The 14,253-nt window shown below is 39.7% G+C and overlaps 1 protein-coding gene across 8 annotated transcripts in view; it reads right to left on the reverse strand.

Annotated features, from left to right (window-relative positions):
* The window catches only part of ATG7 (autophagy related 7), a 271,180-nt gene that overhangs the window by 238,024 nt on the left and 18,903 nt on the right, over positions 1 to 14,253 (reverse strand). For 6 of the 8 annotated variants that reach the window (XM_073352298.1, XM_073352300.2, XM_073352294.2 and 3 more), the window contains exons 7-12: positions 13,551 to 13,700; positions 11,522 to 11,610; positions 9,774 to 9,895; positions 7,077 to 7,170; positions 1,891 to 2,035; positions 1,240 to 1,398 (exon numbers count right to left, since the gene is read on the reverse strand). In XM_073352298.1, coding sequence (XP_073208399.1) covers positions 1,240 to 1,398; positions 1,891 to 2,035; positions 7,077 to 7,170; positions 9,774 to 9,895; positions 11,522 to 11,610; positions 13,551 to 13,700 — 759 coding nt within the window. The remainder of the gene's footprint in view (positions 1 to 1,239; positions 1,399 to 1,890; positions 2,036 to 7,076; positions 7,171 to 9,773; positions 9,896 to 11,521; positions 11,611 to 13,550; positions 13,701 to 14,253) is intronic. The other 2 variants (XM_073352299.1, XM_073352296.2) reach the window with 1 other exon arrangement.

Raw genomic sequence — 14,253 nt, forward strand, 5'->3', positions numbered from 1 at the left:
TCATTCCAAATGAATAATGTTCTCTTGTGGTGATCTCGAGAACACTAGGTCATTTCAGTCCAAAGGCACTATTACCAGATAAAGGTGAAAAATTTGATACTTTCTAAATGATGGAAATAATTTTAAAATAAGATTTTCTTATTAAAAACATGTGCAGGTAAGAGAGTCCCTTCTAGATCGGGTATTAGGTTATCCCAGTCTTCCTACCACCTAACTTTTTACCAGTTTTTTTACTTTTTACCAAACTCTGCATAAAAGATCAGGGAAAAGATGGTACTAACCTGTGCACCACTGGCCATTGGATGCACATGAAGGGACCCATACTGCCATAAAAGGTCCCACTGATTGCATGTGAGCAGACTCCTGTGCTATCTCATTTCAGGATTGATGCCTATATTGTTAATTATAATTTTATCTAAAATTCCCAAGCTTGATAATGGAACACATACAATACCACTAGTTTTTTAACCCCCACTCCGGTAATTTCCAATCTGTAATTTAACAGACACTACCAGTGGTAATTCTCTGGCTTTTCAACAGGTTGGAAACCAGACATTTAAGGAACAGCAGCAATGGTCTTAGATGCACTTGTGAAAATATAATGTAGACTTCTCTCTATAGCAAATTGCAAATAGATGTTAATACGAGAAAAATGATTACTTGAAAGTCTGGCAGGAGAAAATATCAGAAAACGAATGGAGACAGATCAGGGCAATAACCAAGATGGTTTTGATTTGTGTTAATTGTCTCAAAATGAAAGAAAAATGCAAGTGCATAAGCAATTAAACACCAAACTATTTACATGTGACTGAAAAGGGGAACATGGATAAGAGCCTCAAGATTGTGTGGAATGCTCAGTGCTTTTAAACGCATTCAGTGGAACTGTTCCAAGATCAGCCATTTCTAAGAGCGCATTAAAAACACACCTCAGAAGAGAAACTGGAGAACATTTCTTTACTGTGACTCTGTGGAAAGGCAGCTGAGATGAGCCCTTAGAACTCATTTTGTTACATATTTTTATTGCCACAAGTTTCATTCCCTTGCTCCCTGCATGTGAAAATAGCTCCTATAGTTTGCCAGTGACTGCAATATAAACTTTGTTTCCTTGCCTTTCAGTTTCCTGATCCCCTTTTCTCTTTAAGCATTAACATGAGAAGACCAAAGGAATACTATGGAGCTATTTAAAGTCAGCTGTCTTCTTAATATGTTGAGATTTAACCACCAAAATATTTTACTTACCACCCCTGGGAATATTTTTTGCAGTCTATCTGCTGCCGCAAGTGCCTTAGGCTTCCCACCATCAAGACAGTCTTCAAACTCGTATAGAGGCTGCCGTACAGGGTTGGAATAGGAGATTTTTGCATTGTCCACAAATGTGATCTGTCTGACTCCCCATCCCTAAACAAATAAAAAAATCCAAGTAATTGGTAATGACTAATTTAACACTGTAAGACTTTAGTTCAAAGGATGTAACAGAAACCCCTTTGAGTCTATAACATTAAAAGCGTAAGTAGACTTTTGTTCACATTTTCAAATTCTAAAACTGTAATAACAATCTGCAGTTAAACCTAGAAGCTTGCTATAGAAAAATTCCTTTTGATCACACTGAACTGTCTCTCACTGGCACAATTATTTATTTCAAATATTTTGGTTTGAATTTGATTTTGTGAACTCATGTGTTATTTTATTCAGGACAAAATTTCACTTTGTACCTGGGCAGTTTTTAATTTAAAAAAAAAACAAAAACATAAAACTGCAACATTTCTGTGATACACACATCCCATATATATGTTGATTTCATTGTATTCTTCCATTCTTTAGCACAAGGATGAAAAAAGTAAACTTTACGAGAGAGAGCAAGTTACCTTCAGGAGTAACTCTGGTACTTACCATTAAGGTTCTGGCTACACAACAACCCAGTGTACCAGCTCCCAGCAGCAGACACTTAGAAGACACAACTTTCTCCAGGTCAAGAGTAGGCACCAACCGCCAGCACATCAATTTAAGATTAAGATCCACAGATGACTCAGCTAACCTATATAATGAAATAAAAAAACCAAACATCATCATTCCTGAATACTCTCTAATGCAGCATTGGCCTTTTGTTCCAACTAAGCACTGGTTCTCAGTTTGTATTTATTTATTTTGGATGGGGTGGGCTGGAGCTCCCCCCCAACTCATTGCCCCAAATCCCTCTGTGATATACCCCAGCATTTGCGATCATCTCTCTCCTTCTGTCCGCTTGATCTCAGATGAGTTTTCCTTCTCTTTTTAAACCTTGTCTTCTCTATTTTTAAATTTATTCTTCACTGACTTTTTAGTTTTTGTTTCTATATTCTGCCTGTCTGAGGTTTTTACATGTCTCCCATCAATTAAGTATCTGATTACATCACAATCCTGAATGTATTTAGCCTATATTTATTCATAATCCTTATTGTATTTATCCTTTAGGTTGGAAAGTATTATCCCCATTTTACAGATGGGGAACTGAAGCATACAGAGAATAAGTCACAACGGTTACACAGGAAGTCTGTGGTGGAACAGGGAATTGAACCTGGGTCTCTTGGGTGTTAGGCTAGCATCCTAAGCAATGGATCATCCTTCTCTACAGGCAAAAAGGAGATAGCCACCTTTGAAGGGTCTCTAGTAAAGGGTGAATGTGCACACAGGGCTGACCCAAGCAGCACAGATGCAGAATTGAAAAGCTCAGGCTAGCAGGCTACATGTGAGCTCTTCCTCTCACAGTCACTTGTGCCTAGATCAGAGGTGGGCAAACTACAGCCTGCGAGCCACATCCAGCCCGTGGGACCTTCCTGCCCGGCCCCTGAGCTCCTAGCCCTGGAGGCTAGCCCCCGGCCCCTTCCCTACTGTTCCCCCTCCCCCTCCGTGCCACGCTCTGGGCGGCGGACAGCACAGTTGCAGAACCGCAGCCTGACCCAGTGCTCTGGGTGGCACAGCTGTAGCACTGCCAGCCACTAGTGCTCCAGGCAGCGCGGTAAGGGGGCAGGGGAGTTTGGGGGTATCGTCAGGGATTGGGGGTGTGGATAGGGGTCGAGGGGGTCAGAGGGCGGGGAATGGGGGGTTGGATGGGGCAGGGGTCCCGTGGGGGCAGTCAGGGATGGGGGGTCCGGGGATGGTCAGGGGACAGGGAGGTTGGATGGGGCAGGAGTCCTGGGGGAGTTGTCAGGGGAGGGGAGGGGGGTCGGATAGAAAGCTGGGGCTTGGCCACACATGGCTGTTTGGAGAGACACAGCCTCCCTCCCCTAACCAGCCCTCCATACAATTTTGGAAACCCAATGTGGCACTCAGGCCAAAATATTTGCCCACCCCTAGCCTAGATACTACAGAGCTAAATGCAGATATACAACAGAGAGATCAATTTATCTTGCATATCTGTATCTAACTGAGCTTTAGAGGAGCACATCCAAGGTCGGGAAACATTGCACTAGCTAATAAAATAGCTAAATCAGTATACAGTATAAGCATCTCTGAGAATACTTAAAATGAAAAGTAAAAATCACAGAATCTGCTTCAGCATTACACTCCCTGCTATGAATAAAGAACCTTGTCAACAGATTTGACGTTAATCAGTCCATGCTATTTGCTCTCATATACTTTGGCCCTTGCAGAGAATTCTTAAAGGTACTATGAATAAATTCTACTAAACATTTTGTTAATCAGATATATAGTAATAAAAAAGGAAAAGATGAAGCTCTGTTTACCTACAGCATTATTTACCTATGCAAATTTTGCCATTCTATCCTATTGTCCTCTCATATATCAATCAATACACCAAAAATAGTAACACAATAAACTTTTATAAAAATGTTTACTGTGGTTCTTACAAATGAATTAGAAAGATGCTGAAACAAGAACAACAAGACAATCAGTAATTGTCCTATTTTTAAAAACTTACTCACTAGGTATTTGACAAGATTGCCATTAAACATATACTTCATGCTAGGAAAAATTGTATACTCCAGAGGCCCATAAGTAATTAACTGCTATATTGATGACATCATCATCATCATCTGGACCCCTGGAAAAGAAGCGCTTGAGGAATTCCACCATGATTTCAACAATTTCCATCCCACCATCAACCTCCGCCTAGACCAATCCACACAAGCAGTCCATTTCCTGGACACTACTGTGCTAATAAGCGATGGTCACATAAACACCACAAACCTATACCGGAAACCTACTGACCACTATACTTACCTACATGCCTCCAGCTTCCATCCAGGAGGCACCACACGATCCATTGTCTACAGCGAAGCTCTAAGATACAACTGCATTTGCTCCAATCCCTCAGACAGAGACAAACACCTACAAGATCTCTATTAATCATTCTTAAAACTACAATACCCACCTCCTGAAGTGAAAAAACAGATTGACAGAGCCAGAAGAGTACCAAGAAGTCACCTACTACAGGACAGGCCCAACAAAGAAAATAACAGAACGCCACAAGCCGTCACCCTCAGTCCCACTAAAACCTCTCCAGTGCATCATCGAAGATCTACAACCTATCCTGAAAAATGATCCCTCACTCTCACAGATCTTGGGAGACAGACCAGTCCTTGCTTACAGACAGCTCCCCAACCTGAAGCAAATACTCTCCAGCAACCACACACCACACCACAAACACACTAACCCAGGAACCTATCCTTGCAACAAAGCCCGATGCCAACTCTGTCCGTATATTTATTCAAGTGACACCATCATAGGGCCTAATCACATTAGCCATGCCATCAGGGGCTCATTCATCTGCACATTTACCAATGTGCTATATGCCATCATGTGCCAGCAATGCCCCTCTGCCATGTACATTGGCCAGACTAGACAGTCTCTACACAAAAGAATAAATGGACACAAATCTGACATCAGGAATCATAACATTCAAAAACCGGTAGGAGAACACTTCATCCTCTCTGGCCACTCAGTAAAAGACTTAAGGGTGGCAATTTTGCAACAGAAAAGCTTCAAAAACAGACTCCAACGAGAAACTGCTGAGCTTGAATTAATATGCAAACTAGATACCATTAACTTGGGTTTGAACAGAGACTGGGAGTGGCTGGGTCATTACACATATTGAATCTATTTCCCCATGTTAAGTATCTTCACACCTTCTTGTCAACTGTCTAAATGGACCATCTTGATTATCACTACAAAAGTTTTTTTCTCCTGCTGATAATCGCTCATCTTAATTAATTAGCCTCTTACAGTCTGTATGGCAACTTCCACCTTCTCTGTATGTATATGTATATATCTTCTTCCTATATGTTCCATTCTATGCGTCCGATGAAGTGGGCTTTAGCCCACGAAAGCTTATGCTCCAATAAATTTGTTAGTCTCTAAGGTGCCACAAGTACTCCCGTTCTTTAAACCAAATAAGGCAGTCCATGAAAATTACATTTATTTTCATAGAGTTTAAGTCCAGAAGGGGCATTAGATCATCCAGTCTGACCTCCTGAATAGCGCAGACCATTAGATACTTCACTCAAGTACTCCTATATTAAGCCCAGTGACACTAGTTGGACTGAAGCATTTCAGTCCTCAGGAGACTAAACTACTGTGTGCCACAGACAGAAAACAGGAGAGACCACAATGCCACCAATGCTCAAGGCCTCTGCAAAGGCAGGAAAGTGATGAGGTGAGATATGCCCAAATGATTCCAGCAGGCAATCCATGCCCCATGCTGTAAGGGAAGGTGGGGAAAAATAATTTAATTATTTTGGATTAAGTCCAAAGCCCATGGAAGTTAATGGAATTGGATCACGCCCCTAAAGTCTGCTGGACAAGTCACTGACCCACATTTTATATTTCAAGGTGAACAGCCTCTGACCCAAGTTTGAAAATGAGAAGCAGCCTTTCACCTCAGATTCTATCCAAATGCCACAGGTAATCTGTCCCATCCCCTAGCCTGCTACTTTGTTAAATTCTTTCTCTGATGCCCCTCAGCTAATCACCCTCACACTGCACAAGAATGATTATACATGAGTGCAGTATTGATCACTGTGTGAAAGCTTTAAAGGATACCAAAGCAGTTAACCAATTTTATTTTCAGCCTATGTTGTATTTGCTCGCTGGTCAATGCATCAGGCTTTTAAAGTTCTGAGCAGAGCAGATCACAGCAGCTTATCCGTGAGGGAGATAAATGACACATAACAAACAGGAGCCTTCTTTCTGCCAGAACCAGCCCTCCTTACACTCAGCCTGGTCCCCTCTTTCAGTCTCACATAAGTCTTGATTTGTTTTTATCACCTCATTTTTGCAGAGGGATCCACTACATCACATCCAGTCATTGAGTACAGCTATGCATCATACACTAATTTTTTTGCATCTTCCAGCTTCTCCTCAGGAAGGGCCGTGTGTATCTTTTCTACCTTTTCCATCATTCACTTGTAGACCTCAGAAGTAGAGGGAGTGGAAAACTATCCATAAAATTAAAACTGTTCAATACTGCAAGGTGCTAAACACCCTCAACTTCCACTGACTTCAGCAGCAGTTGAGGGCATGCACCTTCTCACAGGACCATTCTGCACCCTGCACAATCAAAACCAAGGGACACAATGATGGAAGTTACCAAGGCCACACTCTTTACAGCAGTCAACCTGTTCTTATGTCTTGCCAGCCATTAAGTACATTGTGAGTCTGCATTGATAAAGTTAAACTAAAAAGGAAGGACAATAAGTAAAATCACAGACTTCAACAATACAAACATACGTCTATGCACAGAAACACAGGTACACAGAAATACAGCTTGCATTCAATTTAACTTTAAAAAATAACTAATCTGGATTTCCAAATTAGTGCCCCATTCTGGAAGCACTTATTACTAGGCATGGTGCTTTCTACTCTGAGAAGTTCCACTGTCTTCAATGGGACCTTTCATGGGAGTCTACATTGCACCTGGTAAAAATGGACGGCAGGATTATCACAACTGTATTTTCTTATCTGACAAAGCACATTTAAGATCCAGGTAGTCTTTGGACCTTACATTCTCATTCCCCATACCCTCAAAGCCTGGTATATTTCAGGCCTGATCAGATTATAAATGTGTTTAAACCACCACATACCTTTTAGGATCCATACATTCACTGAGATTCACCATTCTTGGACCCATGCCTCCTTTTTGGTTTTTCTCCCATCCAACAGCTTTTGGACAATCTACTTTTCAAAAAACCAAACAAACAAAAAACTCCATATTAAAAACCCAAATTTCACCTTGCCAAACAAAAAAAACCACACACACACACTCTGCCCTACCACCACCTTTCCCAAAACTGTCAATTCATTAATGATGTTAAATAACTGAACTCTTCACTGCAATATAGATTCTATTATATGGCAAAAATTTGGTAGAAAGTGTCCCTTTTTTCATATTGAGTGCACCACGCACTGCTTTTTATTCCAGTGTTTTAAAGCATGTTAGTTGAAAAGTCTTAGCTAACATGATTTTAAACTTGTTTTCCTAGTCTGGACATAACCTCTAACATACTGAACCTAAATAGACTTGGCTGCACCTAATTAGTTCCCAGCTGTGAGTGTCTCCCTGAGCTGTCTCTGGAGTCTGGCTGGGAATTAACCCTCAAAATCTCAGGCCATTGTCAAGACAGATGGGTCTTCTCCTAAGGACATCATTGGGGCAGGGGACAGCAGAACACCAGATCCCCTCAAGAGTACCAAAAATCTTGTTCACCCACACACGTGCCTATATCAGCTTTTAAACTGAAGCCTCCTGTATGTGAGTATTAAATTTGGCATCTACAGATGTATTTTTTCAGCACAGAGCAGCCACAGTGTGCTAGGCACTTTAGAGACTGAGAAAAGACATGGGAAGAAGTGAGAGAAAGGGAGGAAAAAGTTTACAAGAATAAGAATGTGTGGTTCTTTTGATTAGCAATATTTAATATTACATTTTCTATCTCCATCTGTAAGCTTGTTAACTATTTTAATATCTACACGGTTCTTTCCCAGGTATTTCTTAAGCTTCTTATAAGTAATAAACAGTGTGATTCTCAGAGCTAGAAGAGAGGCATATGAATCAGAACATCTGTGTTCTATTCCCAGCTCTGACAAAGACTAGCTAAGGTCCTGATCCTGCAAAGAGCTACACTCATGTTTAAAGTGGTGCACAGGACTGGGGGCTAAGTGACCTTGGGCAAGTCACTTCACTTCTCCATGCCTTGGTGTCCCTACCTGGGTATAAACCCACTTGCTGACTTCGCATGCATGGTGACTTTTATTTTAACTATTATTTGTGAAATACTCAGACCCTCAGATGAAAGGACCTATAAATAGTTTTGTTCTGATGCAATATTATCAATAGCAACTGAGTCCTGGTTTCCCAAATTCACAATGCATTGCTCTAATTTCCTTCAGGTCTTCATACCACGAGACATAGATACAAAAACACCCCAAACTCCAAACATACCAAAATTGTGATTTTTGTGGTTTTATCAATCTACTCTGTAGTCTCAGAAATGAGAGTTTCATGCACTTATTACGATTGTGTGTACTTTTGGTAGTCTAGTGATTAAACACACTTTTAATAAGAAATGATAACATACATGAATAATGTATGCACTGTTACAGAAATTACCTGTTGTATCATGCTTGTAATTAAAATGAGAGCATAAAGGCTCGGTGATTATGGCAGAAGAAAAAAAAATCTTACTCTCAAAGTAAATTATCCTCTTTCCTTCTGGAAGATAAAACTATTTTCTTCAGAAAGACATTTGAATAATTTAAGATGCACTAAAACAACCAAGTCCAGTGGCACCTTAAAGACTAATAGATTTATTTGGGCATAAGCTTTCGTGGGTAAAAACCCCACTTCTTCAAATGAATGGAGTGAAAATTACAGAAACAGGCACAAATATATATTGGCACATGAAGAAAAGGGAGTTACTTTACAAGTGGAGAACCAAAATTGAAGGCCAATTTAATCAGGGTGGATGTGGTCCACACCCAAGAATTGATGAGGAGGTGTCAATACCAAGAGAGGGAAAATTGCTTTTATAGTGAGCCAACCACTCCCAGTCCCTATTCAAGCCCAAACTGATGGTATTAAGTTTGTAAATGAATTGTAACTCAGAAGTTTGTCTTTGAAGTCTATTTTTGAAGGTTTTTTGTTGAAGAATGCTACTTTTAAATCTGTTATTGAGTGTCCAGGGAGACTGAAGTGTTCTCCTACTGGCTTTTGTACATTATCATTCCTGATGTCTGATTTGTGTCCATTTATCCTTTTACGTAGAGACTGTCCGATCTGGCCAATGTACATGGCAAAGGGGCATTGCTGTCACATGATGGCATATATCACATTAGTAGATGTGCAGGTGAATGAGCCTCTGATGGTGTGGCTGGGTCCTATGATGGTGTCGCTAGAGTAGATATGGGGACAGAGAAGGCAACGAAGTTTCTTACAGGGATAGGGTCCTGGGTCAGTGTTTCTGTGGTGTGGTGTGTAGTTGCTGGTGAGTAATTTTCACTCCATACATCTGAAGAAGTGGGTTTTTTACCCACAAAAGCTTATGCCCAAATAAATCTGTTAGCGTTTAAGGTGCCACCGGACTCCTCGTTGTTTTTGTGGATACAGACTAACACGGCTACCCCTCTGATACTTAAGATGCACTATTTTTGAGGTAGCGGTTAACATCAGCAACAAGTTAGCAGCACTAACCTCTCCTCTATCTTCTTAGTGATCATGGAGAAGAGAAGTCAAGTAACATTAGTTTCCATATTCTGAAAGCCATCCTTTGACAATGGATTACCTGGGCTCTGTGGCATCTGTGGAAGCTTTATTTCAAAGATGCTGCTGTGTGTTAGGTCTCTCACGCCTTGCATGGTCCTGTCTCTGAAGCAGAGCACTTCAACTGAATGGAGGTGGCTACCCCTGGCATTAAAATAATAAAATAAATAAATAGCAAGTTAGTTATAAAAGATCTGAAACTCCTCCAGCAGAAAAGAAGGATAGTCAAGCAGGAACTTCGCTTTATTAGTCCTCTGGTGTCATAGAGGTTTAATCCTTTGGAAACTCAGACTATGACAAATCTTCGATTGATATTGGATTCACATATGATAATGTGCCTATACTTCTATCTGATCAAATATGAAGAAACCCAATATGATTAATGAATACCTAAAGCAGTTCACTCTTATATGGAAACTGGTGCAGCTCCCCTGAAATTGCACTCGGGACTTCCCCACTGTTAACTACCCATCTGCACAATGTTACTGGGAACTAGAAGCAACATATGTTTTGAGGCATAATGACCAGAGAAGCCCCAGAGTACAATAAAGCTGCAATGACAGTGTAGAAGGAGGTGCCATCCTACTTCCTCCATGACTTAGCACGCTCCTCAGAATCCTTCATCTGATTCAGTTTTTGTATCCTCCCCCTTCACCAACTTAGCTTTGCACCCATTATTCATATTCACTCAAGGTTGAGCACCAAAGTAAAATAATTAGGTGTTTGGCAAATAATGGAATTGGGGATTCTCATATCCCCACAGGATGCACAGATAAGTGATATGCACACGGAAATACCCTCCTATGCTATCGTTCACCTAGCAGCCTGGAAAATGCCACTGTTAATGTGGCTAAATGACGGTCTGTCGTCTCATTACACATTACTAGAAGGTCAAAAATTTGACGTTTCAGCTTAAGTTAACCAATCAAACAAACCAATGTTAGATAGATGGTATTTTATAATGCAAAAGATGACAGTGTGAAATAAAACAAAAACAGATGTTCAACCTGGCAATGCAGAAGAACTTTAGAGTATGTGTTCTTCAGACTTTAGCTCATGTACCATTGGTGGTCATTTGACAGTTTTATTCTCTAGAGCAAGACAGCTTTCCAATGGCACTTGCCCACATTAGCATCCTCAATTACTCTGTACCACACAACAAATAAATCCAGAGACTAGACTGGCTTTCAGGTTTTGCTTCTACTCATGTAGAAATCAGCTATATGATGAAGTGACAGTAGCTGCCCCTTAGTTTAAGTTAAAGCCAGCTTCCCTTTATAAACCCAGTTATTAAACCTCCTCTGCTCCAAATTCCCCCAAAAGATTATTTTTTTTAAAAACTTTTACCAAACTTTTCAGAAATAAATCTCTGCTCTGGAATGTGATGTAGCAGATTAAATTTCAGAAAGATTTGGAGTGGAAAGAATTTAAAAATAGGGCTCAAAAATCTAGAAACAAACCATTAAGAATGTGGGGAAAGGAGCCAAGAAATGAAGGATTATATGGAAGTAGCAACAGGCTGCATCCCTTGCCTTTGCCCACTTAAAATTTGCAAAAATATGCAGAAAGATCAAAATAACAAATTTCTAAAGTATTATGGAATCCCATTTCCTATTCAAGGGATCCATTTCCAACACACTCCTAGTAATTTCTTATTTTCACTTTGCATATAGTTTTCCATATTTCGGGGCAAAGTTAAGGTTCAGGGTGTGCTGTGTAAGTCAGATAGGCCGAAAAAAGGCCTCATCTAATAAGAGATAAAACCAGTACCATTTGTGTGCTACCATGACCAGTAAGTTCCGCAGCGGCCATCCTGGATACTGGGTAAAATTGCAGGGATCATAAACTCCAACTGTCACCTGCAAACAAAACAGCCCCATTGAAAACTCTATGCATAACAGCACAAGATTCACAGTAATAGCTGTCAGTGTATCTTGTTATTTTAAATGTTATGTCAGTAAGAAATCACATATGGCATTTAAAAAAGAATTAACAACTCCTACGAAACTGTGACGTATTATATGCCATTTTACGCAGTTTAATGCTTCCCAAAGCTGCCAGTTTTCTTTATTTTGGCCACCTAACATTCACTTGTACTGCACTGCATCATATCCATTTCCTCAACTATCTAAGCCCAAACAGGTTTTTTAAAACTGCTTAAGATGCCTACCAAGTGGTCAGATTATTGCCTTGATTCATAAGCAAGCCCTCCTGTTGATCGATGGTGGATAATCACGGTATAAAAGGAGACAGGGTAATAGATGCTGGATAATCATGGTATAAAAGGAGACAGGGTAATAGATGCTGGGTCAGTCAATGTAAAGGTAAAGTCACTGCAAGGGCAATCCTTTATTCAAGGATTTAAGCACAGACTCAGTTATTGCCCTCCAAACTGAACACTAAGAAAGGACTTTATTTTGTAAGATACAGGCTTCTCTCATATAGAGAGAGATCCCATCTGACAGGCCATGCTTGTATCTATGATCTAATATTATTTCAAATCACACTTACAGTGCCACTTTTTAAATTCAGTCTTTAAAGTTTCCTTATTTCAAAATACCTACATAGCCACAATACAATATTTCCTTATTTTAGAAAAAGGATGGAAAAAACAGAGGAAATAGGAGCTCAAATGTTATAAAACAGAGTTGAACTACTTCAATGACTATTTTAATTTCTTCCCTGTGTGTGAGATATGAATTGCTTTACAGACTTCTATTCTGCACAATTACCTCTCCCTCAGCCTCTGTTATGGAGCTTTGCTCCTCAGTAAATTTTTAGGATTATAAAGTAAGAAAAACTATTCAAGGCTCTGAGTTAAGGTTAATCAAAATAAAGAGGGCTCTGAAGAATTTCAGAAGGACCTAACAAAGCTAGGCATCTGGACAACGTGATGATAAATGAAACAGATAAGTACTACGTAATGTATAACTAGCTTGGCCAACCCTTGCCTTGATGCCTTCTGCTTTATGAATGATCAGGATGGAAATTCTCTTGTGGCTCCAAGGAACGTAGAGTGCTTTTTTCACATTCAAAAGGAGACATGCAGAGAATGATTTCCCCATAACATAAAAAAATCATTCCAGCCTCATCTAACCAACATTTAGCCTGCATCACATCTACAGGACTATGAAGGACTTAACTTTACACTGTTCAAATACAGATTTTCTTTTTCAGCAGAGTTTAAAAAGGAGCCAGTTTTTCTTGTATTATTGCTGGTACTTTGAAAGATACAAGCTGAATATATTCATATTAACATTCTTTATTAATTTATAATGGGACGATATATTTTTATTTCGTAGAAGGTCACTGTTATAACATTTCCAGGTGTACTTAAAGCTAGTGCAGCATCTATAGAAATGAATTGTTGCATACTCCTCCCCTATATGCAGCATACAAGCAAATAAATAATAATATAGGTGGGCTTTGCACTTACATAATGCTAGGTGTTCAAAGTGACTAAGAAATATTATTAACCCATCCTCATAACAGCTACGTTTTATTCTCTCTCTTTTATAGGTGGGGTAATGAGTATAGAGAGCGCAAGTACCAAATTTTCAAACCATCCACTAATTTGGGAAGCCTGGACTTTTGGATACCCAGGTTGAGATGCCTAAAAACTAGACTCTCTGAAGTCCAGGAGTAATCAATGGGAGCAACTGGTGTACAGAGACTTGACCTACTCTACTCAGTAGACAAGCACTGGATCTCAGTATAGTATTCTAGCCAGAGGTTAAACAGTTTGTACATTCAGCACAAATATTCTGGCATTCGAGCATATGTACAGAATTCCCCTTACCTTTTCTTCTTGATCTTGGAAAAAATCATTCCAGTTTTTAAGCAGTGACACCAAAACAGACTTGTCATTATACTTGATTAAAAAGTAAGGCAAGGCTGTAACTCTTTCCATCTGGCAAAGTTCATCATATGCTTTCTGGAGTGCTTGAATCTGAAAGCAAAAAAGACATCACAACAGATGGTTGGAATTATCCTAATTCAGCAGTGCTTGTGGGAGTCGAAAAATATTTCCTTAACTGAATATGTAATACTTTTTTTCTTTTAACTTGCTGAACACAAGTGTATCTATTCTAACAGTTTTTAACCATTTATTCAGTAGTTTTTAAAAAAAATTTATAACCAAGCATTTGAGAGTAATATGCAAAAGTTAAAACCATATAATCTTCAATGCAAAACAGGCAGAAGAAGCACTTCTGTCACTGTTACAAACTGATATATGGGGAAAAAAAAGACAAAACAAAATTACAGTGTTATTCTTAGGGCCAAAACAACTTGCAAATATGGAAGTCCCCTAAATAATAATAGTCCCACTGTTGGAGAGAGGGGGGGGGGGGCTGAGAGCTCTGATTTGTCCTTAAAATACAAAAATATGGATCGGATGCTGGTAAACATTGATCATGATGCTGCATAATGATCAGCATCATCCATTCCATCTACTTTGGTACATCGGTTTTCAGTGGTCAGCTGCAATTGCTTCTTTATAT

This window comes from Lepidochelys kempii, chromosome 7, assembly GCF_965140285.1.
Source record: "Lepidochelys kempii isolate rLepKem1 chromosome 7, rLepKem1.hap1, whole genome shotgun sequence".
Classification (NCBI taxonomy): Eukaryota; Metazoa; Chordata; order Testudines; family Cheloniidae; genus Lepidochelys; species Lepidochelys kempii.